We start from the raw sequence: 26,463 nt of genomic DNA on the forward strand, positions 1-26,463 counted from the left end.
TGTGGTCACAGAACATCCTGAGCTGCCTCTGTGCCAGGCAGGCAGCACACGGGTTCCTCAGCCCTGTGAAGGGACGCAGGCCCTTGAAGAAGGCAGGCAGGTAAACAGTAATGTCTGTGACAGCCAACACTCAGAGTGCCACCAGGCACCGGCCACTCTTCTTTGCATACTCACTTGAACTGCACAACCACCTGTCAAGATAGTTGCTTCTGTTATCCACATTTAACAGAGGAGGAAACTGAGGCACAGAGAGGCTCACGGCTAACCGGTGCCAGACCCACGTTGCAAACCCTCTGTGTCTGTAGAGGGACCATCACAGCACCATGTGGTAGGTGCTGTGGGTCCTGTTCATGCAGGGTGCTGCTACCTGCAGCCCCCAACCCCAGCCGGAGACCTGAGTCCTTAATAGGTTAGAGCGACTGTGAGTGGCTTAGAGCACCCCAAATACATTCCTTTCCAAATTGCCGAAGGCCAGCTTTTGCCTATAACCATATCGCCAGGATTTTATGTGCTCCTGCTCAAAGCAGTCACATGTTTGTGGTATGTGCCTGCTATGTGCCGAGCACTGAGGCCGCGGTCTTGTGAGACCAGTCGGTGATCACACTACAGGGCGGGACGTACCGCACAGCATCAGTGTGGGTGAGAATGCACTGGCCTCCGTGGTGGCGCCAGAGACTTCTCAGGGTGGGTGGTGTCTGGTGCTTTGGTGGGTACCAGGAATGTGGAGGGAAGAGTTCCCCAGGCGGTGGGGTCAGCCAGTGCAAAAGCATGGAGGGAGTAACCTGCCGGGAAGGAGGTACGAGGGGTGGGCAGGGACCAAGTTTCCTATGGAAAGACCTGGAATGCCAAGCCGAGGGGCTGTGCTGGGGAGCCTCGATGCCGCAGGGGGATGGCAGGATCAGATGAGAAGGAGCCCTCTGGCTGCAGGGCCACTGGTGCCTCCTTGACACTCCTATCCCCTGACACCGTGCTGACCCTCCCTTTGGCCTCACTCCTTCTCTGGATGCCTCTCTGGTTCCCACGCTCTTGGCCCCTGCTCTTCGTCCTGCACCCTCTCCTTTGTGGTGTCCCCTGCTGCGCTCTCTTACTCCTCCCCACACTCTCTCTCCTTCCTCACTCCAGGCACATCCGTAAGCCTCTAGCACCTGCAGGCTTCATTTTGCTGACCCAGCAGAAATCCTCTGACCAGGAGACTGATTACAACATATTGCTGTATTTATAGCATTTACAACATACTTCTACTATGCCACCGGTCACTGTTGGAAATTGTGTGTCTTTGTGGTGATGTCAAGCTGTGTCCTGATTCACAGTGAGCTGGCCCAGCTTCCCAAGACATTTGTGCTACATTTTCTGTCCCTCTCACGTTTTGTTACGATTTACAGTGCTGTGTGCATGCCGAGATGCCACGACAGGTTGTCGAATGGGTGAAGGTTCTGCTCTCTCATTCTCGCTTAGAATTTCTCCTGAGATCCCTCTGGAGAATGTTTTATTGTTGTTTTGTTGTAAAACTGTGATCCATAACACACAAACAGAAAAGGGCTTAAAACTAGTAAAGAATTTATAAAGCCATTGCTGCTGAACCCCAGAAGGTGCACACTGCCAGCTCCGCCAGCGTGCCCGTCCTGACCCGCCCCCCCATAATCACTTGGCTGTCCTTTACAGTGTGACCAGCTGGGTTATGCACACATCCCTCGTACGGACAATCCCCTACGACGTGATCTAGCTTTGCCTGATTTTGATTACAGACGGAATATCCCCTCTGTGCATTCTTACGTTCCTGAGGTGCCCCCATTGCTGCCTGTGACTGTGGTTCTTTCACTTTCTTTGTGGTTTAGAATTCCGCCGTCTGTTTACCCATCCTGTTGATTTGGGTGGTTTTCTCTGGACACTCTTTTTACAGCCTTGGTCATCTATAATTTCCTGAGCCTATGCTATGAATACCTCGGGGGAGAAAGTTCCATCATGTCAGAGATCAGAGGGAAGCCCATCGAGTGAGTATGAAGTCTCCCTGGAGGCCCCCGTACCACCCTGTTTCCTGGGGCTGACGTTCTTTTAGCTGTCCTGGCATCACCTGGACACACAGACTGTTTCTGCCCGTGACCTTGACCTGCCGTGCCTCTCCTGCGCTTCCTGCGTGAGGCTGTTCCTGGGGACTCTTGGGAGGGCCTCCCTGGCGCTTTCTTCTGCTCCCTTCCTGTCCCTTCCCGCTCACCTGTTTCTCCCTCTGGCGGTTTTCACGTTCAGTGCTTTTCAGGCTGGTTTGTTATCCCTAGGCCAGTGCAGCCCTGCTCCCTCACACCCTACTGCAGTTGCACGTGATCTCCTGTGTCTCTCCATGTGCTTGGCCTCGGGCTCATAGGCTGCCCAGGGTCTCTGCCACCTCCACCCCACCCTGCTGTACCCCGGCTTGCCTGCATGTAAGGGAGGGCAGCCTTCCCCAACCTCACCTTTCTTGAGTCCTGGCTCTGCTCACCAACCCCATCTCCGCTTGTCTCCTCCAGGTCCAGCTGTATGTATGGCACTTGCTGCCTCTGGGGAAAGACTTACTCCATTGGATTCCTACGGTTCTGCAAGCAGGTGTGTGCCCCCAGCAGCTGCCCCGGTCAAGAGTTGCAGGCCAAGGCCCAGGAACCTGGGACAGTGCCCTGGAGCAGCAGCTGCAGGGGCTGCACTGCCCTAGTTGACAGAGTGCCAAAGGCGGGTGTAGGGCAGGGGTGACCCTGCTGGAGGCTGCCCTGGGCCCCACCTGTGGAGTTCTCCTTTCCTGAGAGGCACCCCAAACCCCAGCAGCCACTCCCCAAGCTGTTGGGATGCACATGTGTTACGGTGTGCTCAGAGGGGCAGCGACAGGCGTCCGTGGAGTGTCTGATGCAGCCCTGGGCAGGAACTGGTCCCAGACTCTTGCTCACTTTGACCACATCTTGGTGTATGTGAGAATCAGAGGAAGTGCATGGGGATTGTAGAACCCCAGTTTGAAAACTTCTCATCAGCTGTGGCTAGAGGCCAGAAGGGTTTCTGCATTACAGACACATGAGCAAACAGCCCTGTGTAGTCTCGGGTCTCGTCCCCCTTTCCCCAGTTGGCAGTCGAGCAGCTTCCGGTTTCCTTGGCTGCCCTCCCTGTGGTCCAGAGTGTCCTGGGTGGAGGCAGGGTGGTGGTGTGGTTAAATGCATGGGCCTGGTGCCTGACCATCTGAGTTTGATTTCCAGCTTCTCCTCTGACTATGTGAGCTTGGCTAAGTTACGTAACGTCTCTGAGTCTGAGTTTCCTCTTCTGTAAAATGGGCGTAATGATGCTTGTCTCAAGGGATGGTTTAAGGAACAGATGAGGTAATGGATGTAAAGCATTTAACACAGCTGGGCCTGGAGCCCACCGTTTCTTGAGGGAGGAAGAGTTGTGCCACACCCAGCCTGCATGACCTCGCCTTAGTCTCCTCTCGGGCTCCACAAAGCCTCTGTCAGCCTCTCCAGCATCGCCAAGATAGTCACGAGGGGAAGTGAAACCCATAGGCAATCATCACGGCCCGCTGGAGGGCGGCCTTTCTGTTCCCTTCTATGCAGGGCCACTGCCCACGGTGCAGGCACACCCACAAAGCACCTGCCTGGGCAGACCAGGTCTCCAGTTCTGCTTCCAGATCTTCCTTCCCTTGGGTCTTCCTAAATTCAGAATCTCCCCACTGGGCCTGCAGGAAGAGAGTTAAAACTGTCCTGGTTCAGGGTGGCTGGGGCCTTTCAGAGCCATTGTTTACCAGCTCCGCGCCCAGGGCCCAGCTGTGACTCACGGCCTCCTTTGATGATTATATGTGTACAAAGTTTGGATCCCACGATCACTGGCTTGTGTGCTTGCCTTGTTATAAATGGTTCCCCAGCTCTGTGGGCTCGGGTGTTCTGCTGTTGTTCCTGGCGGTGGCAGGAGAAGCAGTGAAAGGAAGGGGAGCAAAAGAAACCTCTGCAGCCCTTTCCAGGTGAGAGAGAGCCCTGCAGCTTCTCCCGGAGGCACAGACACAGGCCTGAGAAATCCAGGGCCAGTGCCGTGTCTGAACCTCCTGGAGACCTTGTTAGAAGTAGAGCTTCTCAAGTCAGCACCCTGACCCTCGCCTGATGGAGAAGGTCTGGGAAGGTATGTAAAGCTCCACAGGTGGTTCTGAGGTCCAGCCTGGCTTGGGAACCACTGACCGAGTTCAGACCCGATCCAGGGCTATGGTAGGGTGAAGGCTCTGGGGCCTTCCGACTTGGGCTCCCATGCCTCTTCTGCCACTTCAACTCCTCCATGCCTCAGTTGCCTCATCTGTAACGTGGATGACGACAGTACTTACGTCTTGAGGCTGTTCTGAGCACCAAGTGAGCTGGCCCAGGACAGAACCAGCCTGTTGGAGGCTCTTAAGGCTCCCTCAGTGCAAACTGGTCCTCCCTTTTCCCCAAACGGTGCTGGTCCCACTTCCTCTAGGTGGGGTGTGGGGCCAGGGAAGATTTGTGGGGTTTGCCGAGGAGAGCGTCGCACCTCTAGCCCTGTCACATGACCTTCTCCTTGTGGCAGCCCCACAGCTCAGGCTGCTGGGCCACCCTTGTAAACCTCACTCCAGTCCCCAGTCAGGGCAGAAACGTGGGGTTCAGCAGCCTCCTTTCTCTGCTCCAAGGTCCTTGCCGTATTCGGAGCCACACTAGCTTAGCCTTTTAATCCTCCCACCTCCACAAAAGGAGCCTTATGGCTTAGGTTAACTTGATTTCAAGAGAATGGGATTCTAGTGATTCCATGGGCACCGTCGGCATCTCTTGAGTTTACTGGGGCCTCTGAAGGGAGCTATGAAACCCGGGCTAGGAATGCTTTCAGTGGCTGAGCAGGCCAGCAGAGGCCTTGATTGAAAGCACAGAGGTGGGAGACCTCCAAGAAGACATTGGGCTGTCTTGTTCTGCAGTCCCCACACAGCGACCCAGTGACGTGGGGCTGGTCACGTCCATTTACCAGTGAGGCGGCCTCTCAGAGGCTAAGTGACCCCTCATTCGAGCTTCCACAGCTGGTAGTTGGGGAGGCCAGAATTCAAACTCAAATGTCGGGACTCTAGGCCCTGTGCTTTGGGCTACTTCCTACTTCATGCTCCTGTAGGTCATCTCCATCCCCAGCAAGACCCCGCAGCTCAGCACAAACCCTGGACGCAGGCCCAGAGCATGGGGCAAGGAGCCAGACTGGGGAGTGGACAGGGAAGATGACAGGAGGCCCTCGCCCACCCCTGCTCCCCGAGTAGCCAGTCCCCCAAGCGGGGCCCTGGCCTTGCCCGTCCCCCCAGCCACCTCCCCGCTGCTGCCCTCACCAGCACTTGCCCTGCACTTGTCCACTCTGCCTCTGGGCCTTGGTGTGAGCTGCTCCCTCTGGCTGGAACGGAAGCCTGTCCCCTTTGTCTCTCTGGCACATTCTGACCCCTTCTCCGAGAAGCCATCTCTGGTGGTATCTTCTGTCTCCTGCTCCTCCATCCCTCCATCGGTCATCCTTCCCTCCTTCTGTCTTCTCACACAGCTGCGTTGCACTGTCCTTGTCTCACATTATCTGCCTTCCCCTCCAGACAGTGGTCCCCTCGGGGACAGGACATTGGCCCTCCTCCTCTGTCCCTGGCATCCAGCACAGGCCCAGCTGGCCAGAGGAGGTGTTTGGTACACGGTTTCTGTGCTCATCCTTGACTCCTGGCCTTCTTCTCCGCAACAGGCCACCCTGCAGTTCTGCGTGGTGAAGCCGCTCATGGCTGTCAGCACCGTGGTCCTCCAGGCCTTCGGCAAGTACCGGGATGGTGACTTTGAGTAAGCAGCAGGTCCCCCTGAGGGGCTTGTGAGGGACTGTCGGGGCAGGGGTGGGGGGCCCTGCCCAGAGGCTGATGCCCTGCCTTAGGGAAGGGAGGGGCTGCAGACAGGCTGCAAACCCTGACCTTACTCGGAGTGGAGGCCGAACGTGGCCCTGGCCTTCCTCCTGCCTCTGCACCCCTGAGTTGCAAGGCCTGAGCCTGGCAGTGGCCGTCTTCACACTTGGTCCGGCATTCAGCACAGGAGTGAGCCCTCAGCTTTCATCATCTTCATGTACAGGCTGCAGGGTGGTGCCCTGGGGATGGGCCAGGGAGAGACAGTGACCACTCCCAAGGCAGGGAGCAAGAGAGTCAAGAGCCCTGAGAGGCCCGTCTTGAGTCCCTGGGTAGAAAGCCTCTCCTGTGTAAATTGTCCACACACATTTCATTTTGGGAGTTAATAAAAGTGACCAGGTGTCCAGGCCGTGTGCTTGCAGATGCTTCCCCTGCACTCCCTGTGCTCCACATGATGGCCCTGCCAGGGCAGGTGAGCAAACTGAGGCTCATGGGAGATGGAACTTGGCTCAAGTGAAAAGACCAAAGCCGAGCTTCGTGTTGCTCTGACACCTGTTGTCTGAGCATCAGGCTGAGCCCCCAACCCCAGGCCATACTGGCCTCCCCGCCTGTGTCCTCCACCAGAAGCGTGGGCACCAGGGCTGCAGGCAGGCGGCTCAGACACATCTGTGAGTGAAGCAAAGGCAGGAGGGCTGGCCTGGACTGTGGCGCACACCCTTGCACCCTCGGAGATGTGTGGACCCCTTTGATCACCTCTCTTCAATGAACTGCTGAGAACCCTGGGGGTTGGCATACCGGCAGGGCAGAGGAGGGAAGGAGGCCCCTTGTCCCTCAGAAGGGTCTGTCCAAGCCAGAGAATTCTCCCCCGTCCCCACAGCGTCACCAGCGGCTACCTCTACGTGACCATCATCTACAACATCTCCGTCAGCCTGGCCCTCTACGCCCTCTTCCTCTTCTACTTCGCCACCCGGGAGCTGCTCAGCCCCTACAGCCCCGTCCTCAAGTTCTTCATGGTCAAGTCCGTCATCTTTCTTTCCTTCTGGCAGGGTAAGCCTCCTCTCAGGCCCTGTGAGGGTGGCCTGTGCCGCCCTGTCCCCTGAGCTGTGTCCCCTTCCTCCTGCTCACAGTCCCCTGTGCCCTTGGGACCCAGGCCATGAGGCTGTCCCTGGGTGATCCTGGCCTGGAGCTCAGAGGGGCCTCCGTCCGCTGGGCACTTGGTGGGTGTGAAGTCTGGGCCCTCAGGAGCCTTTCACAGGAGCCACGGGGGAGCTTTGGTGGGGCCACTTCATGGGTGGGCGATCCAGGGGACCCTGTATGATTGGTGACGTCTCGGTGTTGGTGGCCAGCAAGGAGCTGGGGGAGCGGGGTTTCTGGAAGCCTCAGCTTTGTGCCAGCGTCCCTGCCTGACAGGAGCAACTGTGGCCCTGCTTCCTTCCTCCCTGGAGGTGTGGCATTGGAGGGGGCTGCATGGAGGAAGGGGGTCCATTCTGGGGCCAGACATGCACGCCTCCCCTTCCAGGCATGCTCCTGGCCATCCTGGAGAAATGCGGGGCCATCCCCAAGATCCACTCGGCCCGCGTGTCGGTGGGCGAGGGCACCGTGGCTGCCGGCTACCAGGACTTCATCATCTGCGTGGAGATGTTCTTCGCGGCTCTGGCGCTGCGGCACGCCTTCACCTACAAGGTCTATGCGGACAAGAGGCTGGACGCACAAGGTATGAGCCAGGGTCGGGGAGACGGCCCCCAGCAGGGGAACGCTCCCAGCCCCGCGTCAGGGCCCCTCCTGCCTCCCAGTGTCCCACAGGTGTTGATGGCTCAGGGAGCCCCAGTCTTACATGTGGCAAAGGGGCCACAGAGGGTGAGGCTCCCCCTTCCCCGTCACAAGGCAGGGGGCGGTCCTGGAAGCTAGGCCCACCTGTTTCTTGTGGCAGGTCTGGGTGTGGAGACCCCACGATGGAATACCACAGGACCCGCACCGGAAGATCAGGACAGAGACCCTAGAATAGATAGGTTCCTACCAGCTCCTGATGTCGAACACCCTTATCCATTTTCTCCTATAGTCCCCTTGTCTCTCAAGTCCTCTTTTTTAGACCTGATTACTTCTAAGAAACAGACTCAGAGGGTAATAGCTTTTAACAGCTTTCTTTTTACACCTGCTTATCTCCGTCTTTGGAGAACAGAGGTGGCAGCCCCAGTTGTACATTAGAATGCCCTGCAGAGTCTTCACAGTCCCGCCGTCCCAGCCCCGCCTCAGAGGCTCTGCGGTAACGGGCCTGGGCTTGCGCCCAGCAGCGTGTGCTTGCAGAGCTCCCCGGGGCCCAGGGGTGCTGCCTCTGGTGCTGCTGGACAGAGAGGGGACGTTCAAAGGGGCAGGAAGAGGAGGCTGGGGAGGCCTGAAATGACTTAACCAGTGGGGTGGCCAAGGGCCTGTGGAGGGGACGCTCCTGGTCTAACACATCTACCCAGCGGTTGGGCTGCTGCCAGCTCCCTTCTCGTGTGGCTGGAGGTGAGAAACTCACTTCCCCAGGCCCCCCAGCAATGCCCACCACAGGCCCTGGGGAGCAGTGTGCTAAGCAGTGTAAAGGCACCAGACTGGCCTGGCGCAGGGCTCCCTGACGCTCCCTTCTTACTTACCATGTTCTTTCACTGGTTGGGAAGAGGGCTTCACATGCCTGTGTGGCTGCTGGAGGCGTGTGGACTGAATTGTACTCCAGGCCTCTCGACTGGCGTGCCCTCGACTTGTTTTCTCCCAACACACTTGCTGCCTGGGGGCTGTAGGCACTTTTTCCATATTTAATTGCACACCTACTCAGTGCCAGGCGCTGTGCTGGCCATGGCTCACCGCTGCCAGCTAGGGTCCCACCTGCTGCCCACCAGGGCCCCATTGGAAGGATCCGGTGAATACCCACCCAGTGTTGAGGATGATGTCTCTTGGACCTGATCCTGACAGAGCCTGTGCCCTTGGGAAGGTCACCCTTGTGCCTGGAGCTTGGGACCATGGCAGAGAACCCTTTATGCACAGTTCAGGTTTAAAATGGCTTAAGGAGGGGCCGGGCCTGTGGCGTAGCGGTTAAGGGTGCGCGCTCCGCTGCTGGTGGCCCGGGTTCGGATCCCAGGTGCGCATCGAGGCACCACTTGTCAGGCCATGCTGTGGCGGCGTCCCATATAAAGTAGAGGAAGATAGGCACAGATGTTAGCCCAGGGCCAGTCTTCCTCAGCAAAAAGAGGAGGATTGGCATGGATGTTAGCTCAGGGCTGATCTTCCTCACAAAAAAATCAAATGGCTTAAGGAAGCATTTCTGCACGTGGTGGCTCTGCAGAGGCTCGCTGTGGATGCCCGGCTGTCCTCCCACCCACTGCCCCCACACACATCCACCGCTAGCAAGAAATAGTGTGGCCAGAAATACAGCTTTAGCAGCCCAGCCAGGGAAAGGCAGGACCCCACCCCCGGGCTGGTCCTGGGCCAGTTGCACACCCACTAACCGCGGTACCCAGCCCTTGTCAGCCCTCAAGTCAGGCTTGGGTGCAAAGCCGGCTCTACTGTGTGATCTGTACAAGTATCCCCACCCCCCGCCCCCTGCTCCTGATTTCCTCGTCTGGGAAGTGTTGTGAGGTTTGTAAAGCACGAGGCACAGGCTTAGCAACTCCAGCCCAGCCTGAAGAGAAGTGGGGGTGGGGGGTCCTGACTTAGATGCAGAGGTTGAACTCCAAGCACCATTCTAGGTGTCAACTGTGTGTTCTCCCCACCCCCCCAAAAAAAGCATGAGCACCACAGGAGGAGTCATCCCCAGGTGGACATGCCCTCCAGGCCCCAAAGGGGCAGCAGGAGCTGCCTGAGTGCTGGGCAGGCCTGGGGGGTGAGCGGGCAGGGTTCTGGTGTGGCGCGCCGGCCTCAGCAGTGGGAAGGTGGCGTTCACTCAGCTGTCTCTTGTCTTCTCTATTTCTCCGGCTTCTCTCCCCTCCCCCCGCCCTGCTTTTGCCCCGGGCAGTGCCAACATATGGCCCTTACGGTAGGTTCTGCTCTTAGTCTGCACGTCTGTCCTGCACGTGAGTCCTGGTCACCGTCACCGGCATGCCTCTCCCTAGGTCCTTCTCTGTGTCCCCATCTCCTCCCCAACAGTCACCCCTGGGTGGCTGAGCCCAGAGCACCTGCCTGCCGGGGACCACCCTCCGTAGAGCTTGCCTGCTTCTGTCCTGGTCTCTCATTGTTCTAGAATATGCCCTGCTCAGTCTGGGGGCACAGTTAATAGGAAATGAGGAGCATTAGTTATGCTCCGTGGCAGAGAACGGGAAGGCGGAAAGCGTGTGAAGACCTGGGTGCAGATGGGCTCCTCCCTTCAGTTTGTGGCCTGGGCCATTTCTCTACGGAGCGCATGGGGACAATTGATCAATCGTTAGAGAGGGAATTAGGAAGCACAGCAGGGCAGACAGCTCCGCCCTCTCAGAGGGGAGTCGGGGAAGACATCTGCTCCACTGTGGGTCCAGGCCCCTGGCAGCATGTCCTGATGCAGTGGGTCCCTGATCCCCTCCCCAGAGTGAAGGGGAGCTCTCCCCCAGGTGAGGGGGGCTGGGCTAGCCCCCTTGGGGCGTTCTGGGCTCATTGCCTGCAGATTGCCAGCCTCACCCCTTCCCACCTGCTGAACTGGGCCCCCAGTGGCTGCTTATGTCTGCTCCCTTTAGGGGTGCTCTCTGCTCTGCACCCTAGCCAAAGGAGCCATTTCTTTGTCCTTTCTCATGTCCAGGACCCTGTTCTCTGTCCCAGGAGGGGGTGATTGGATGGCACAGCCTTGGGGTGGGGGACTGGTCCCAGGATTAGGGGCCTCCCGCTGCCCCAGCCCCCTCACCCCTGCCTCCTGCCTCCTGCCCTGCAGGCCGCTGTGCCCCCATGAAGAGCATCTCTAGCAGCCTCAAGGAGACCATGAACCCGCACGACATCGTGCAGGACGCCATCCACAACTTCTCACCTGCCTACCAGCAGTACACACAGCAGTCCACCCTGGAGCCCGGGCCCACCTGGCGCGGCGGTGCCCACGGCCTTTCGCGCTCCCACAGCCTCAGTGGCACCCGTGACAACGAGAAGACTCTCTTGCTCAGCTCTGATGACGAGTTCTAGGGGCGGCTGCTGGTGGGGAAGGATTGGTGCCTCGGCCCAGGGCAGGGTGTGCCCCCCCTCCAGCCTCAGGTTCAGGCCAGGAGGCAGGCTGGCACAGCTTTGGCATTGCCCTTTAATTTATTGGATCAGAAACACTCACATATCGCTTCCAGAGGAACAGCCAGATGCTGTTTGCCCAGGGGACAGCCCAGGCTCACCCATGAGCCTTCAGGAATATTTATACTTGGCCAAGCCTGCGCTGCCGGGGCGACAGGCAGAGCACACTGGGAGCAGCTCCCACGCCCCTGCCGCTCGTCCTGTGGTGGCGGCATGTCGGGACCAGCCACGCCCAGGCCCAGAGGCTTGTGTTGTGGACCAGCGGCCCCGCAGCCTTCTCAGCCCCCCCGGCTCCAGGTCACTGCCCCTCCCCCATGAGACTCACAGCCCCACCCCCAAACTCCGTGCAATACTCGGATCTGGGCTCTTTCCTGCCTGCTCTCACCCTGTCCACCCTTGTCCGATGCTAGATTAGCCTCACCGCGGGCAGGAGGAGGGAGGAGTGCATGCAGACGCTCTCTGTGGACCCCTCCTGACCCAGGCCCGCCTGGCGTGCTGCAAGGATCAGGGTCAGACACCGGGAGCCACGGGTCCTACCTGGGAAGGGTGCTCAGGTGCCTCTGGGCCCCGCTTCTGTTGACGCGGCCTCTCCAAGCAGGGGATTCTGGGCCCCTGGGTGTCCTCTCTGTGGCCGCACCTGCTGCCACCTCGTGCCCCTTCAGCCTGGGAAGGGCAGCCAGCAGCCCACGCTGCCCTCTCACCTGGGGTCTTTCTTCTTGACAGTGTCTTGGGCAGAGCCCTGGCTTCCTGGCTGCTCAGAGGGTCAGGGGCTTCCACCCCTCCATCCCAGGCTGAGCCATCAGGTCCTGCTCTCTCCCTGGAGCTACCCCCTCCCATTTCAGGGAAGGGTCTGAGTCTCCACATTTAAGACCTGCTTCCGGAGGAACGAGGAATGCAAGCCTGCGGGAGGGAAGACGGAGGGATAGGGCGTGCAGCGGGGCACTGGGAGATGGGAGGAGTGGTCCCAGACTCCTCTCCCTGGCCCCATATCCACACAGGGCCTGGTGTCCTGCCTCATCTGGCCCCCTGGCCCGTCTCTTCTGTGCCTTAGTCACATATGAAAGCTCCTCCTCCCTAGGCCCTCAGTCTGTCCCAGACACTCCTGGGGGCTCCCTGTTAAGCTGCTGGCACTCAGAGGACCCTGCAGTGCTGGGCCAAGCACCCTTGGACAGGGCTCAGGGGTGGCCAGGACCACCAGTCCCTCCCCTCGCCCACCTCCATACCCAGGTTTCTGGAGCCTCCCACGGCTGGAGCCCCACTGGCCACTGTCTTAGGCAGAGCCTTGCGATAGGACATGACGCACGTTCATGCAGGCAGAGCGTCCCGTCGCTTGAAACCCAGAGAACACTCGGGTTTGGGCTGCACCAGCCTAGGGGAGCGGGTAGGGCCCTGGCCTGCTGTGTCGAAACTTCACCTGGAATCTCTTTCCTTTTGGTCACTCCTGGAATGAACAGGCTCCATCTCTCGGGACTGTACCAAGGTCGGGGTGGGGGGTTCCATCCCAGTAGTCTTCCTGGGCCTTCCCTTGACAAAGCCAGCCCCCCGGGGACACAGCAGCCTGCATGTGGGATACTCAAGGACAGCTCTTGGGCCCCTGGCCAGCTGGTACCAAGCTGCCCAAGAAGGCAGCAGGTCGATGCGGGCTATCAGAGGACCTCTGCCCCCACGCCTGCCATTTGCTTTCATGAATCAGTTTCTCTGATTCTCTTTCCAGGCCAAAGTGTGCTGCTGCCTCCCTGCCCCCAGTCTTCGCCCGCCCTGGCACTGGCCTGCTAGCGTGGGGGGTGGGGGGTGGGGCTCAGTGGCAGGGAGCTATCGGCCCCTGGGGAGATGGGGGCTGGGAGCGCGTGCTGCCCAATCCACCCCTCCTTCCTAGGATGTGTAACCTACCTTTTTTTTTTTTTTTTTTTTAATTTTTTCCCCTGATAGAGTAGCTCTTTGTACATAAAAAATACTTGAAAAATTAATTGTATGATGTATGAAAAGACAGAGTCCCCTAGTTTTGTATCTCGTGTATGACTGCCATGAGTTCCACCAGAAAGCCGCTCTATTTTGGTCTCTGTGACATTTTAAATGCGTGACAGAAGTGAGCAAATAAAGTGAGAAAGATATATATATGAGATAATATAGATTGTATTGAAATCTCTGCCTGTGGGTGAAGTGTTTTCTTTCCTCTTCCCCGCCCTGTTATATCTGAGGGTGGGTTTCGTGGTCGTCAGCAGGGGTGTCAAGAAACTCTCCAACTTGCGGTGTGTAATGTGTAGGTGACGGGGGATTCGTATTGCCAGAGACTAAAATTGGGGTCTAAGCCCCCATTGGACAGTGTCTCCCCCTCCCCCAGCCAGCGGGACACAGTGGCAGCCTTGGTCACAGGGGCCCGCCCTCCGCACCCCACAGGGCTGCTGTGCACAGTGGGTGGATGCCTCGTTACCGTCTGTCAGCCATGGGCCCGCACACTGGCAGCCCCATTCCTGCAGGTGTCTCCCAGGGGTTGCAGAAATTTGCTGGGATCCTCACTCTTTCCAGGCTAGCTTCCTGCCTCCCTGAGCCCACCCTCCACCCTAGGACCCAAGGTGCCTCCCCCTAGAGGCACGGAGGTCTGGAGCAGGGCCCGCTGGGCGGTGGGCACTGCGCCTGCCCCCAGGCCAGGTGTCTGGCGGCGCAGGGCACCTTTGTGCCCTCTGCATGCCTTCCCCGGGCCTGGCCTGCGCTGACGTGGCGCTCAGGAATGCGGCGTGGGCGGGGGAGCTTCCTGGCCGGCTGCTAACCCCCCCGAGGCTTCCTGCTGCCCTTTCTGCAGCCTGAGCTCAGCATCTCAGGATCAGAATTGTGGGCCTCAGCCTGAGATGGGAGAGAAGGGTCTGTGGACCAAGCCAACCATGTGGGCTGGCCCTTCCCCAGCTTTCAGATCCTTCACCTTCCACAGATGCATCCGTCTCGCAGCCCCATCCCTCCATACCCAGCCACACAGAAATCCTCCTCACAGTCGTGTGACATGTTTGCTGTGTAAACGTTTCCTCTGAGTGTTAAAGCTTGCGGCCCCTGGGGTTCCCAATGCTTGTCACACCTATGCCCTTGAGTTCCTTCACTTACAGATGGGTAAACTGAGGCCACAAGAAGCTAAATAAGTCATCAAAGGTCACACAGCTAGGAAAAGACACACCTGGATTCAAACCCCGATTTTCCTGCCCTGCAGACCACAGGCCCCCCCACTCCTGCTCAGGGTGCCCCAGAAGGGCTGACAGACCGGGTAGAGATTGCAGTGAGTTTGGGGCCTAGGGTGAGACACAGGGCCGTGTTTTAGGCCTTCAGGCTGGGGCTGAGGAAGCCGCTTCTCTCCCCGCCTCCCTGTGCCTTCCGGGACATGGGGAAAATATTTTCTACTTGGCTATAAAGTCAGAGCTCGATGTGAAAGTGCTAGAGAGATTACCCTTAAATCTGGGAATTTTCCTCTCTGGGTGGGACTGTTTATTCACTGAAGGGACGCCCAGGGAGTTTAACCCTGCATTTCATTGTCCTCCTGGCTTTGCCTTCCTCAGGGAGGCTTTTTGGCTCCAGGCAACCAGATGGAAGGACAGATGTTCTGGCCTCCACTCCACCCCCAAGTCCACGTACACGAGCTAGTGAGGGCGCATAGTTCTCCATCTGCAAATTCTTCATCAGCAGAGGGTCCTGACCCAGATTGAAAGCAGAACCACATCTTAGGCCCCTCATTTGGAACATCCCCACCAAAAAAAACCATAGCCCAGGTCACACATTTCTTCACTGTGGAAAAAGAGAACTTGACTTTATTCAGAAAGTCTACAAAATACAGAAGGCGGATAACTCGCTTACTGTAAGTCAGAAAATAAATAAATTCTGGGGGCCGGGCAATTTTTTTTTTTTTAACATTTTTTGGTGGTTGTTGCCATCCGGCTTTCCCTAAATATAAGATAAAATGCGATTTATTTGCAGATATAAAATATAAAGTCCAGCTCAGGGCCACACACCACTTTTCCAGGGAGTGGGTGCTAGGGCTCTGGCTGGGGAGAATAATTTAGATTCGTGCAATAAATAAACAGCGGGGAGGGGCGGCTGTATACAGTGTGGGGGGAGGGGTTGGGGCTGAGCTTCCCAGGAGAAAGGCAATCAATGGCAGTGGTCAGCCCCATGCCACAGTGGACACTCACAGGGGGAAAGGTGGGACCCTTCCCTCTTAAGGACCCCACCCCCAGGCTGCAAGACCACAAGATCTGTCTTCTCATCTCCCCACCTGCCACAGTAGTCACCTCCTTGGTCCCTTTTCTCGTTGGTTGGCCAGCTCCCTGGCTGCAGCGAGAGGCCAGGGTTGAGCCAGGCCAGCTCCTTCCCTCACTTCCATCTGCATCACCTTCTCTCTCCCTCCACTTCTCTTCTCCTGACTCACAGAGAGCTGTCTCCCAGCCAGGGAGGCCCTCCCACCACTGTCTCAGTCCCTGTCCACTGTCCCCCTGACAACCATGGCTAGAATCTCCAGGCAGCAGTGGCGAGACCTGCCTTTTAGTTCCAGTTCAACCGCTAAGCATATGTGGCTTTGGGCGCTGTCAGTCCGCTGGAGGCCTCCAGTTTCCCCATCTGGTAACTGGGCGTCACTAGGCAGTTTCTAACGACTCTCCCAGCTGGGGAAGGCAGGCACCTCAAGGCCCAAAGCAGAGGTGGAGCATCAGCTTCCCAGCGAGACAGCCCCACAAGCGCACACAAGGCCAGACCCAGTCCTGAATCCTGGGAGGATGCGGAGGGGCCGTCGGCACAATCCGAGCAGTTTGCACAACGAGGGGTGGCCCTCTTCTCTCCAACAGCCCTTCTCTAATCCGCTCTTATCCCACCCTCCCAATCTAAGAAGGCTGAACTTTAAGCCTCTGGAGACCCCAGACCCCACCCCCACCCTACCTGCTCTCTCACCAAGGTTGCCCCTCCCCAGGGCCATTAGGTCCTGGTTTCAGGGGCTGCACGAGGAAGACTGGCTCTGGGGAGGGAACGTGTGTCCACCACAGGGTGGAGAGAAATGGCTGGAGATGAACGATGGCTGGAGAGAAATGGCAGCTGGGGACGGAGACGGCGCTTAGGCACTTGGGGGAGGCAGCGGGGTGGGAGGGGCGTGGCTTGGGAATGGGGCGTGGTCGGGGCGGGGGGCGGCGGGCACTAGGAGCAGGCGGCGGGGGCGGGCCCGGGGGCGGGGCCCGGAGCCGGGGGCGGGGCCGACTTGACGATGGTGATGACGCTGGCGGGCGCCACGAGCGCGGAGGGCCCGCGGGCGGCGGCCACCGAGCGCGCGAAGCCTTGCAGCGCCTCGCACTTGCCGCGCAGCGCGTCGAGCTCCAGGCGCATGGCGGCGTTCTCGCGCGCCAGCTTGTCCACCTCGCGCTCCAGCTCCGACTTCTGCTTCTGCAGCTCCTCCTTCTGGCACACGCGCTTCACGCGGCAGCTGGCCGCGTACCCGCGGTTCTTGAGCGTGCGGCGCCGCTGCTTGAGCCGCGTCACCTCCTCGGCCGAGAGCCCGCGCAGGTGCCGGTTCAGCTCGCGCACCGAGAGCCCCATCAGCGCCTCGTCCGACAGGTGCGGCGTGTTCTCGCTCAGCTCGCGCTTGATCTGCGGCGGCACGTGGGGCGCATGGGGAAACTGAGGCCCAGGGTTGCACTCTTGCGTGTGGACCCTGAGCCCTGGGCCTGGTGCGCAGCAGGCGCTGGGGACGGCTCCCCCTCCACCCCTAGTGCTCCCCCTTCACCGCCATAGGCACTGAGGTGGGGGCTGGACTTGCTCCAAGACCCCAAAGAGGGGCAGGAATCCGGAAAGGGAAAATCGAGCCAAATCTGGATCTGAACACAAAAGGAGCCACCCCAGGGCCCAGCCCGAATTCTAACCCAGCGCTTGGCCTGGACTCAGCCAGAGAAACCCAGGAGAGCACCTCTGAAGTCCTGCGGCCCAGTGGGCATTGTCCCCATGGGGAAGCAGGTCCAGGGAGGGGAGTGACCTGCCCAGGGGCACACAGCCTACGATCAGAGCCCTGGCCTCCTGGTTCCCAGCCCAGGGCCCTTCCTGTGGTCTCATGAACGCCTGGTGCCTGCTGAACCACCCTTGGGGATTCCAGGAAGTGAAGGGGAATTTGGGATGGGGAGCTTGGCCAGGGCAGGGAGGGAGGGGGAGGACTGGGGACCACAGGGGCTGCCACCTCACCTTCAGGGCTTTGCTGGATAAGGGATCCACAGACATATTTGCAGAAGGTGCCCTCTGGACTGAGACCTAGGGGAGAGAAGAGGCCAAGGTCACTTTTTTTTTCCACTTAGAATGAAATCCAAACTCACTAGCTTGGCGTTCAGGGCCCTTGCTGTCTTGGAATTCATTCATATCACTTTCCTCTGTCCCAGTGGTCCAGCCACAGTGCCCTCCTTGAATGGCTCATTCCAGCCTCAAGGCCTTTGCACTTGCTGTTCTCTTTACTGGTCTCTTCCCTTTTCTCTTCCCATAGCAACTCTTCATCATTTAGGTCTTTGCCCAATGCCACCTCTTCAAAGAAGTCCTTGTGCCATATCACATAACCCCATTTACTAACCCTCACAACAGTCACCACTTCTGCAGTTATTTATGGGTGGTTACTTGTGTATGGTCTGTCTCTCCCTGCCACCCCTGCTCCACCGAAATGTCAGCCCGTGAGGACCGAGGCCTTGTCTGTCCTTCCATTCCATCAGTATACCTAAGTCAGTCCCTGGCACACAGAAGGTGCTCAATAAATGCGCACCAAATGAAGAGGTCCCCTCTCCTCAGCCATTCTTCCACATGGGGGCCCAGACATGTGTATTTGACTTTTTTTTTTAACTTTTCATTAAGGTATAATCTACAGAAAAGTGCACAAAAAGTATGTGTACTAGGTCAATGAGTTTTCACGGAGTCCCGCCAGCACCCCATCAAAATACAGCGTAACCAGTCCCTCCCCTCCCCTGCCCAAGCCTCCCTCATCCACACCTTTGGGAAAGCTTCCCGTACCTGGGGACTGCCCTGGGCAGACAGGACAGCCACACCTAGATTGATGGGGGCCCACCAGCCATCAGTGCCTCCCCCATGGGCCTGAAAGCCCCAGGTTCATTCCACAAATATGTATTGAGCATCTACTATTTGCCAGACATGTGCTTGACACTGGGGAGACGTAGAGGGCACACGCTAGGGGCCAGTGGTCATTGCTGTGGGCTGAAGGGGCCTGTCTCCCAAAGCCCCCTCGAAAGCAGCAGTCCCCTGCCCCAGTGGATCTGATTCTGCCTGTTCACCGTTGGGCTGAGTTCCCGGCTGGTGATCCCCGTGGGGAGGGGTGGTGGCGAGGAGCAAGTGGAGCAGGGCAGGAAGATGCCCTGTGGCCTGAGACGTGGCATCCGATTGATTCTCATTAGCAACCCCCTAACTGATAGACAGCAGCGGGGGTAAACCGGTCCAGACCCTGGTTCCCGCAGCTGTGTGTGGGGCCAGCCTCACAGCCTCCGCTCACCCTCTGGCACCTTCTGGCAGGCCCCAGGTGTCTCTCAGAGACACTGTGGAGAAAGGGAAAGTGCACGGACTCTGGCATCAGACACACTGGGACCTTTCAGAGGTTGTCCCACTGACTAGCTGTGGGATTCTGGCAGATCAGTTAACCTCTCTGTGCCTCAGTTTCGCCATGGGTGACACAAGGTGGCTGTGTGTTAAGTCAGATCATGTTCCTCTTCTCTTAGGACCCTCCCATGGCTCCCATCTCACTCGGATTAAAGGCACTATATATAAAGGCATCTTACTATATATAAAGGCAAAGTCATCACAATGGCCCACAAGGCGCTGCATGATATGGCCCTAGCACACGCCTCTCCACTACCTCCTGCTTAGCTCCCCCCCAGCCCCCAACTCACTGGGCTCCAGCCACACGCACCTCCCTGCTGTTCCTCAAACACCCAGTGCACTCCTCCCCAGGGCCTTTGCACTGGCTGTTCCCCCTGCCGGGCATTCTCTTCCCCTAGATAGCCGCAATGTTTCCATCCTCACTTCCTTCAGGTCTCTCTTCAAGTCTCATGTTCTTACTTGATTTAGAATTCCCAACCCTTGATACACACACACGTACACACATACACACACACACACACGCACACACACCCTGTCTCCCTTCCCGACCTCATGTTCCTCTGTAGCACCTCTCACTATATATAATTATTATTATCCACACATATTTTATGTATTTGTTCGGTGTCTGTCTCCCATTAGAATGCCAGCTCGTCACAGCAGAGAGCCTGTCTTGTCCCCTGCTGTGTCCCCAGTGCTTAGAGTGGTGCCCAGCACATGCTGGTTGCTTAAGTAAAGGCATTTGAGTTTTCAGTGTGACTCAGGCCGAGGTGGGGACAGTCCAGGCTTCTCAGGAAGCCCCAGCTCCTCCCAGCCCACACAGCCAGGGGTCTGACACCCCAGAGGGAAGCGAGGACTGGGACAGGACAGGGAAGCTGGCACTTCAAGAGATCCCCTGACAGTGGCAGCTGCCCCGCCCCTTGGGCTGGGAGGGTCTTCAGAGCCACCCAGGCTTCTTGTGGTATAGCTGGGGGAAACTGAGGCCCAGAAAGTCCCAAGTCAGGACCCTCATCTTTCACAGACACCACCTGGGGACCCTCATACAGCACCCCCACCAATCCTACCCTTCACTACAGGCCTCCAAAATGGCCACCTGCCCCCAACACACACCCCTGGGGAGGTCCCAGCCTGCTCATCCTCTGCACAGCAACCCGAGGATCTCTCCACTGGGTGATTCTGACCATGTCACCACTCAGATGCAAACCTTCCATGGCTCCCTACTCTCCTGGGGACAGAGTCCAAGCCGACCCGAGTGGCACCCAGGCTCATTTCCCACCACTGCCCACCTCCACTCCGCACACCAACCACATGGAATTTCTTTCACTTCCTCTCACCCCACGCTTTCTTGCTTCTGGGCCACCCCACGCCCTGTGACGCTTCTCCCCCCACTTTATTTGGCAGACTCCTACTCATCCTTCTGCCCTGGGTGCAGACGCTCCTCCTCCAGGAAGCCCTCCCTGACCCCAGAACTTGTTGGCACCGCCCACTCCAGCCCTTCAACCCCTGTGTTGTAACGTGCTGTTTCCTTGTCTCCCCACCAGACAGGGAGCTCCACCGGCAGGAACCAGGCGGAGCAGCTCTGGGTGCTGAGGTGCCAGCACAGGGCCTGGCAGGGAGCAGGCACCGATGAGGGGTAGGTGGGTGGAATCTCTGACCCTGTCTGTCACCCAGCTTGTCAGTGTCTGAACCAAGTGCCAAGCCCATTGAGAGAATAACTGTCGAGAGAATAACCCCTGGCCATGTCTCCAGATCTTCCTCCTGTCCACCTGCACACAGGTGGCACACAGACGCCAGGAGGGTGGGAAGGGTGCAGGAGGGATTCTGTCCTCACGATGCTTGGCTCCCAGGTGGGGTATGGAAAACGAGAGGAGCACTGGATTAAGAGTCAAGCCTGGGTCTGGGTCCCATCTCTGTTTTCTCCAGGCTGTGTGACCTTAGGCAAGCCACTCGACCTCTCTGGGTCTCCACTTTCCCATGTGTAGGATCGGAACAATGCCAGCCTCGCAGGGTTTTGGGGGAACCAAGTGGTATAAGCTATAGAGGTCAGTGAGCACCTGGGAGGTTATCAGAACTGCTGAGGCTGTCCAGGAGGGGCCAGGCCTACAGCAGTCACCGGGACCTCGCCTTGACTCAGCATCTCCCAGCTGGCCGGGGTCACAGGGGAAAGGCCCTTAGAGACCATCTGGCCCCACCTCCTCATTTTACCCAAGGGGAGGTGGAGGCTCAGAGAGGGTTCTCTCTTGCCTGAAGTCACACAGCAGGGGAGTGGCTGCCTCCTCCCAAATTGGAAGGAATTCTAAACACCTATAAAGGCCCAGGACTGAATCCTGATCCCTTTCACACGGTCATCACCCTGGTCCTCCTGGTAACTCTTCGAGGTAATGCTCAGAGAGGTCAATAAAGTAGGGCAGGGTCACGCAACTAACAGGGGGTGGAGCCCAGGACCGAGGCCATACTGAGTCACGTGCCCCCTCCCAATGTGGCCCTCACAGGGCACCCTCTCTGGGCCCCATTTGCCCACCCCTGTGAAGAGGAGGCTGGAATTTCCAGTCTCCATAGCTCTGCTGTGCCAGCATTCGTGCCGGGTCTCCTAGGGCTATGCAAATGACATACAGCTGTCCAGGGCCCCCTGCCAACTGTTCAGGGAGCTGCGGTGTTAGGTGATGCCCAGGCAGTCTGGGCTACACAGAGAGACCTGACGGGAGAGGGGAAGCCCCTCTCGACATAGGTTAACCGAGACCTGCTGGCCGCTGGGTGCTGAGCACTGGGTGCTGTGGCTGACACAGAACCTTGGAGGCGTGGCCTGGCCCCTTGGACGAGTCCTTTTTCCTCTCTGGGACTCGGTTTCCTCACTTGTCAAGTGGGGATGATCATCATAGAGTTAGTGTGTAAATTACCAGAGGCTTAGACAAGATCAGAAGTGGCAGATGGTCGGCCTGCCTCACATCATCCCTCCTGCCACTCTCAACACAGACATGGCTCATCAGTCACAGCACTTTTCCCACTGCGGTTGGACACAGCCTTGGAATCCTTCTCAATACAGCACGGTTTTCCACTGAGCTTTTTACAACCTCAGAATCCTTCTCAACACGGCCCTCCAGAGTAGGCGCAAGAGATGGAAACTGTCAGCCATCCCATATCCTATCTAGTGGCTGAAGGTCCCACCCCCTCAGCTGGTTGGACTCAAAGTACTTTTAGGCCCTCGGGTGGCTTTGGACCTGCTTGTCCCTCCTTCCTCTTTCTCCTCTTCCTCCAGCCTCGGCCCCTCAGCCGCAGCCTGGACGTCAGCGGAGGCACCCACGTTCGCCCAGGAATGTCCTCGCTCAGCAAAGTCAGGCAGTCACAGAGGGAAATCCACAAGAGGGAGAACTTTCTGAAAATTTCAGGTTTCCAGGCTCCAGCCCCAGGCCGGGGGCTGCTGGGCTGTAAGCCAAGGGGCCGGGGTCCTCCTCCGGGCTGCCTCGGCCAGGCTGGTGGACCTTGGGCCCGAGACAGCAGCTGGTCCAACCTCCTTGCTCGATAACCGAGGCAACCAAGCAGCTGTTTGGCGGCAGTGGCGGCCGGGAACCCAGGAGTCCGGACCCCCAGCTCAGGGCTCTTTCTGCAGGGCTGGCCACCACACTGCCCCCAGCCCCCCAGCCCTGCTTCTTCCCTTCTTGCCACCGAGGCCAGTGGGCCTCCAGGGTCTGCAGGTCCCTACGTTCTTTTGGAGGCCTGGAGAATGAGCTGACTCTTGGGGGAGGAACAGCTGCCTCGCCCAGCCAGCAGCCACAGGCCCTCCTACATCCCGCTCCCTGCCCTCCCAGTCCACTCCAGAGACATCCTTAGACGGCCCACCCGCCAGCATGGGCTCCTCTCTGGCTGCTCAGCCATTTACTTCCTCTGTGAGGACAGAGGGAAAAAATGTGTTTTCCTGGGCCTTGGCAGTCGGCACTGGTGCAGCCTCCTCCCTCTGGAAGGGGGGCAAAGCTGGGAGAACCCAGCACCACAGGGAAGCAGGAGCCTGGGGTTCCAGCTCCCGTCCTGCCACCCACTCATCCATGCTGTGTGACTTCAGATATGTCCTCCCTCTGTCTGGGCCTGTTTCCTAAACCTCCACCAAGCCTAAGGTATCTTCTATCACAGACAATTTTGGGGTTTAGAGTGTCAGATTCTGGCCTGGAATGGTGCTTCAAGACCACCAGCAGAGCAGAGGCCCTGGAGGACGGGAAAGGAAATCAGTGAAGGCTTCCTGGAGGCAGAGGCATGATAACACAAACTCTGAGACCATCAGCCTTGACCATCCCCCTGCTTTACCTGCACAGGCAGGGACGTCTCTTTCAGCTGAACCATCACCACAGCCGCCTCCTCACTGGCCTCCACTCTTGCCTGCTTCCACCTCTGACCCCACCATGTACCCTCCCCTAGGAGCTGTCAGAGGGATCAATACTGACACAAGCCTACAAACCTGACCATGTTTGGCCCATTTCAAAACCCTGCGATGTCACCCTCCCCTCCAGCCCACACTGTGGAGCCTTCAGGCCTCCACCATGTTCTCTCCCCTCTCTCTCCCAGGATCCTCATGCTAACAACAAATAATAACAGATAGTAAACTGTAGAGTTTACTGTCCCTGCATATTTCCCAAAGGGACAAACGGGGTTTGTGTTTGTGTGTGTGTGAGGGAGTATGTCACCTGGGTCCTGTAGGATCTGCTCGAGTTTGGGAGACTGCTTCAAAATCCTACAGCCCATGCCCAGGCTTCTTGCTTCCCTGGGTTCCCAGGCCTTTGTCTCCATGTATTGTGAAGCTCTTCCAGGACATGGACCCAGTGCTCATTCATTCATTCAATCAGTAAACATCCAAGAAGTACCTACTTTGTGCCAGGCTCAAGGCTGGGCCCCGATGACCCAAAGATGAATCACAGCCCCTGCCTTCAAGGGCTTCGCAGACGATCATCAATCCATCTGACAACCTGGCTCAGTGGTCACCTCTTCTGGGAAGCCTTCCTTGATTGCCCTGGCTAAGTCAGAGCCCTGTTCTATACTTGCAAACCACAGTGACCTCCCCCTCATACCACCCATCTCAGCTGTGGTTTTGCACTGAGTTTGGTGGTTCTTCCTTCAATTTTGTCTCCCCTCTGCAACTGTAAGCTCCCAGAGGGCAGGCTCTGGATCTGGTTTGTTCCCCATCTCATCCCTGGCATCTGGCCCATGATGGGCTCCATGGCAATGCAGGCTAAAAGCATCAGGACTGAGGGAGGCACAGGGGCCAAGGGAGCCCACATTGGGTCCCAGGCCACAGTGAAGGCCCAGGGGTGATTCAATGGGAGGTTAAAATTGTCAGTGCCAGCTTTCCATCTGTGCCTGAGTCAACCAGCCACTTCCCCTCGTCCCCTGACCCCTGGCCCAACTCAGGGATGTTTCCTGCCCAGCTTTGAGGCTGGGTCTGCCTGTGTCCCATGCTCCTGTGGCCACCTCCCTTACTCGAACCCCACATATTCCTGGACATCCCTGGCCTCAGCCTGGGGCTGTTGGCTCTGCTTTCTCTCCTACAGTTCCCTTGGAAAATAGGCTGTGTGTGGAGGCTGCCATACCTCCTCCATTTCACCCCCATCCTGCCCTCCCATGTCACCTAGTTCCTGCTGCACATGGGGACACTGAGGTTCCCAGCTGTGGCAGCAGGGCTCACCAGGGCTCAGAAGTTTACAGTTAAGAGATTTCCAGTTCCTCACCCCAGCAAGCTCAGCTCCCTCCCTCCTGGGTGGGAGGAGGGGGAGGGCAGAACAGGACACAGAATCCCTGGCCCCAGCCCACCCCTCAGGCTACTGGGCTAAATGGAAGCTTCCCGCAGAACTGAAGTGAAGGGGGGCTAGGTCAGGGCCCCACCCCTCACCCATTAACCCTTCATACACCAAGGCCACGTGCCCACTGCCTGTGGACCACGCCTGGCCCAGGGTGAGGACCCTGGGTCCTCTGGCTGGCCAGGCCCTCAACTAGCTCCTCAGGTCTGGCGATCGATAGGTCTGTCTGACTAGTCACACCCGTGAACTGAAACCACCAGGAGGGCAGAAACCAGCTCCACCCCATCCTCCTGGTCTCACCCTCCCAGACCCAACAGGTACAACCTCCAGAACCCAGGCCAGCCAGAGCAGCCACCAAGGAGAGGAAGCCTGGGATCGCTTCCTACCTCCCACCTTTGCTGTGGGTTTTCTGGCCCTTCCTGTTCCTCCTGAGACTGAGGGGATGGGCAACCCTGAGGATGAAGAAGAGTGCCCAGGGTCCGCCTCCCCCAGGCGGCCTTCAAACCTAGGGACAAGGACCTGGGCGCCAGCTCACTTTGTTGCCAGACCCACCAGGGTGCTGGGGTGAGGGGTGGCCCCCTCACCTCACCCCCCAGCCCAGCTGGGTCTTTGATGCTTCGCCCCACCCTGTGCTGCAGGCGCCGGCTCTGGGCGCAGGGACAAACACCACAGTCACATGGCCACGGCCCTGGGAAACTCCAGGGAGAGCGGGGGACTGGCCGCAGCTGGCTGGTGAGAAGGGGACAGCCCAGGCGAGAATTCCCGGACCCCGTGTGACCACCGACCGGGTTGCTTCCCTCACTTGGGTCCTTATTCCGCCTTTACTCGTGGGAACACGGCCTCCGAGGTACGCACCGCTAGTACGCAGACCCCAGGGGCTCCACTGGCCTGGGAGCGCGCGGGCAGACACACACACACACACACACACACACACACTCTCTGAGATGCCCAGAGCACGCACACACGGACAAACACACGGACACACACAGACACGCAGACACACACACACACCCTCCAGGGTCTTCACCAGCCTGGGAGCGTGTGGGTGGACACACAAACGGACACACACACTCCAGGGTCTTCACAGGCCTGGGAGTGCGCGGGTGGACACACACACACACTCTGAGATGCCCAAAGCACGCACACATAGACACACACACACACTCCAGGGTCTTCACCAGCCTGGGTGCGCGTGGGTGGACACACACAGACACGCGGACACACACACTCCAGGATCTTCACAGGCCTGAGAGCGCGCGGGTGGACACACACACACACACACACACACACTCTCTCTCTCTCTCTCTCTCTCTCTCTCTCTCTCTCTCGCTCGCTCTCTCGCTCTCTCTCCAAGAGACCCCGCACGCACGCACCGGGCAGGACACCCGGACGCCCGCCAGGGCACACACACGCCCGCCCGCCCTCCGACGTAAACAAACCGCGCACGCACGGCCCGCGGGCTCCGGGCCAGGGACTGTTCTCACCGAGTCACGTACGTGCACACCGCCCCCCGCCCTCCTGGGCGGACTGCCGCTCGCCCGCCTGCGCTGCCCCTTCTGCCCGGCTCCGCTGCCCCGCGGCCCGCGCCCGCATCACCCCCGCACCCCGCCACGCCTGCCTCGGCCCCGTCTCGGTCGCCGGACCTCTGCCCCCAACACCCCCCACCAGCCGTCCAGGCGATGGACACACGGGAGCACCGACGGAGCGGCCCCCGCGCCCCGCCCCAGGGCCTCCCGGGGCGCGCAGACCCTGAGCGTCGGGGCCCCGCGCCCGTCCCCGTCCCGGCCCCGCGACCCTCACCCGCCTCTCGGCCCGCCTCGCCTCGCGCCCCTGGCACGCGCGGGTCCCGCCGCCGTCCGGCTGCTGTCCCGGCCCGCGCTCCGGCCCGTCTCCCCTCCGGTCCCGACCGCAGGTCTCTCGGAGCCGGGCTCCCGGGAGCGCGGCAAGTTTTGTTGTGGGGCGGGCGGCGCGGGGGGCCGCGCCGAGTTGTAAGGCGAGCTTCCCGGAATTACTCACTCACAGGATTCCTTTCATTCATAA

The 26,463-nt window shown here is 58.7% G+C and overlaps 2 protein-coding genes across 4 annotated transcripts in view; one reads left to right on the forward strand and one right to left on the reverse strand.

Annotated features, from left to right (window-relative positions):
• TMEM184B (transmembrane protein 184B) overlaps positions 1–12,647 on the forward strand; it is a 47,275-nt gene extending 34,628 nt beyond the window's left edge. Inside the window, exons 4-9 of one of the 3 annotated variants that reach the window (XM_058568370.1) lie at positions 1,901–1,991; positions 2,502–2,577; positions 5,698–5,789; positions 6,720–6,889; positions 7,362–7,556; positions 7,773–10,139. In XM_058568370.1, the coding sequence (XP_058424353.1) occupies positions 1,901–1,991; positions 2,502–2,577; positions 5,698–5,789; positions 6,720–6,889; positions 7,362–7,556; positions 7,773–8,047 (899 nt within the window). In that variant the 3' untranslated portion in view covers positions 8,048–10,139. The other 2 variants (XM_058568368.1, XM_058568369.1) reach the window with 2 other exon arrangements.
• A 2,169-nt stretch (positions 12,648–14,816) lies between these two features.
• Positions 14,817–26,407, reverse strand: MAFF (MAF bZIP transcription factor F). Its single transcript, XM_058568371.1, has 3 exons — positions 26,224–26,407; positions 17,243–17,308; positions 14,817–16,657 (listed from the first exon to the last, which is right to left on the reverse strand). Exons 2-3 carry the CDS (start codon positions 17,276–17,278, stop codon positions 16,211–16,213), a joined length of 483 nt encoding a protein of 160 aa, XP_058424354.1. The 5' UTR covers positions 17,279–17,308; positions 26,224–26,407; the 3' UTR covers positions 14,817–16,210.
• Positions 26,408–26,463: the final 56 nt, after the last annotated feature.

The sequence above is a fragment of the Diceros bicornis genome, chromosome 25 (genome assembly GCF_020826845.1).
Source record: "Diceros bicornis minor isolate mBicDic1 chromosome 25, mDicBic1.mat.cur, whole genome shotgun sequence".
Classification (NCBI taxonomy): Eukaryota; Metazoa; Chordata; class Mammalia; order Perissodactyla; family Rhinocerotidae; genus Diceros; species Diceros bicornis.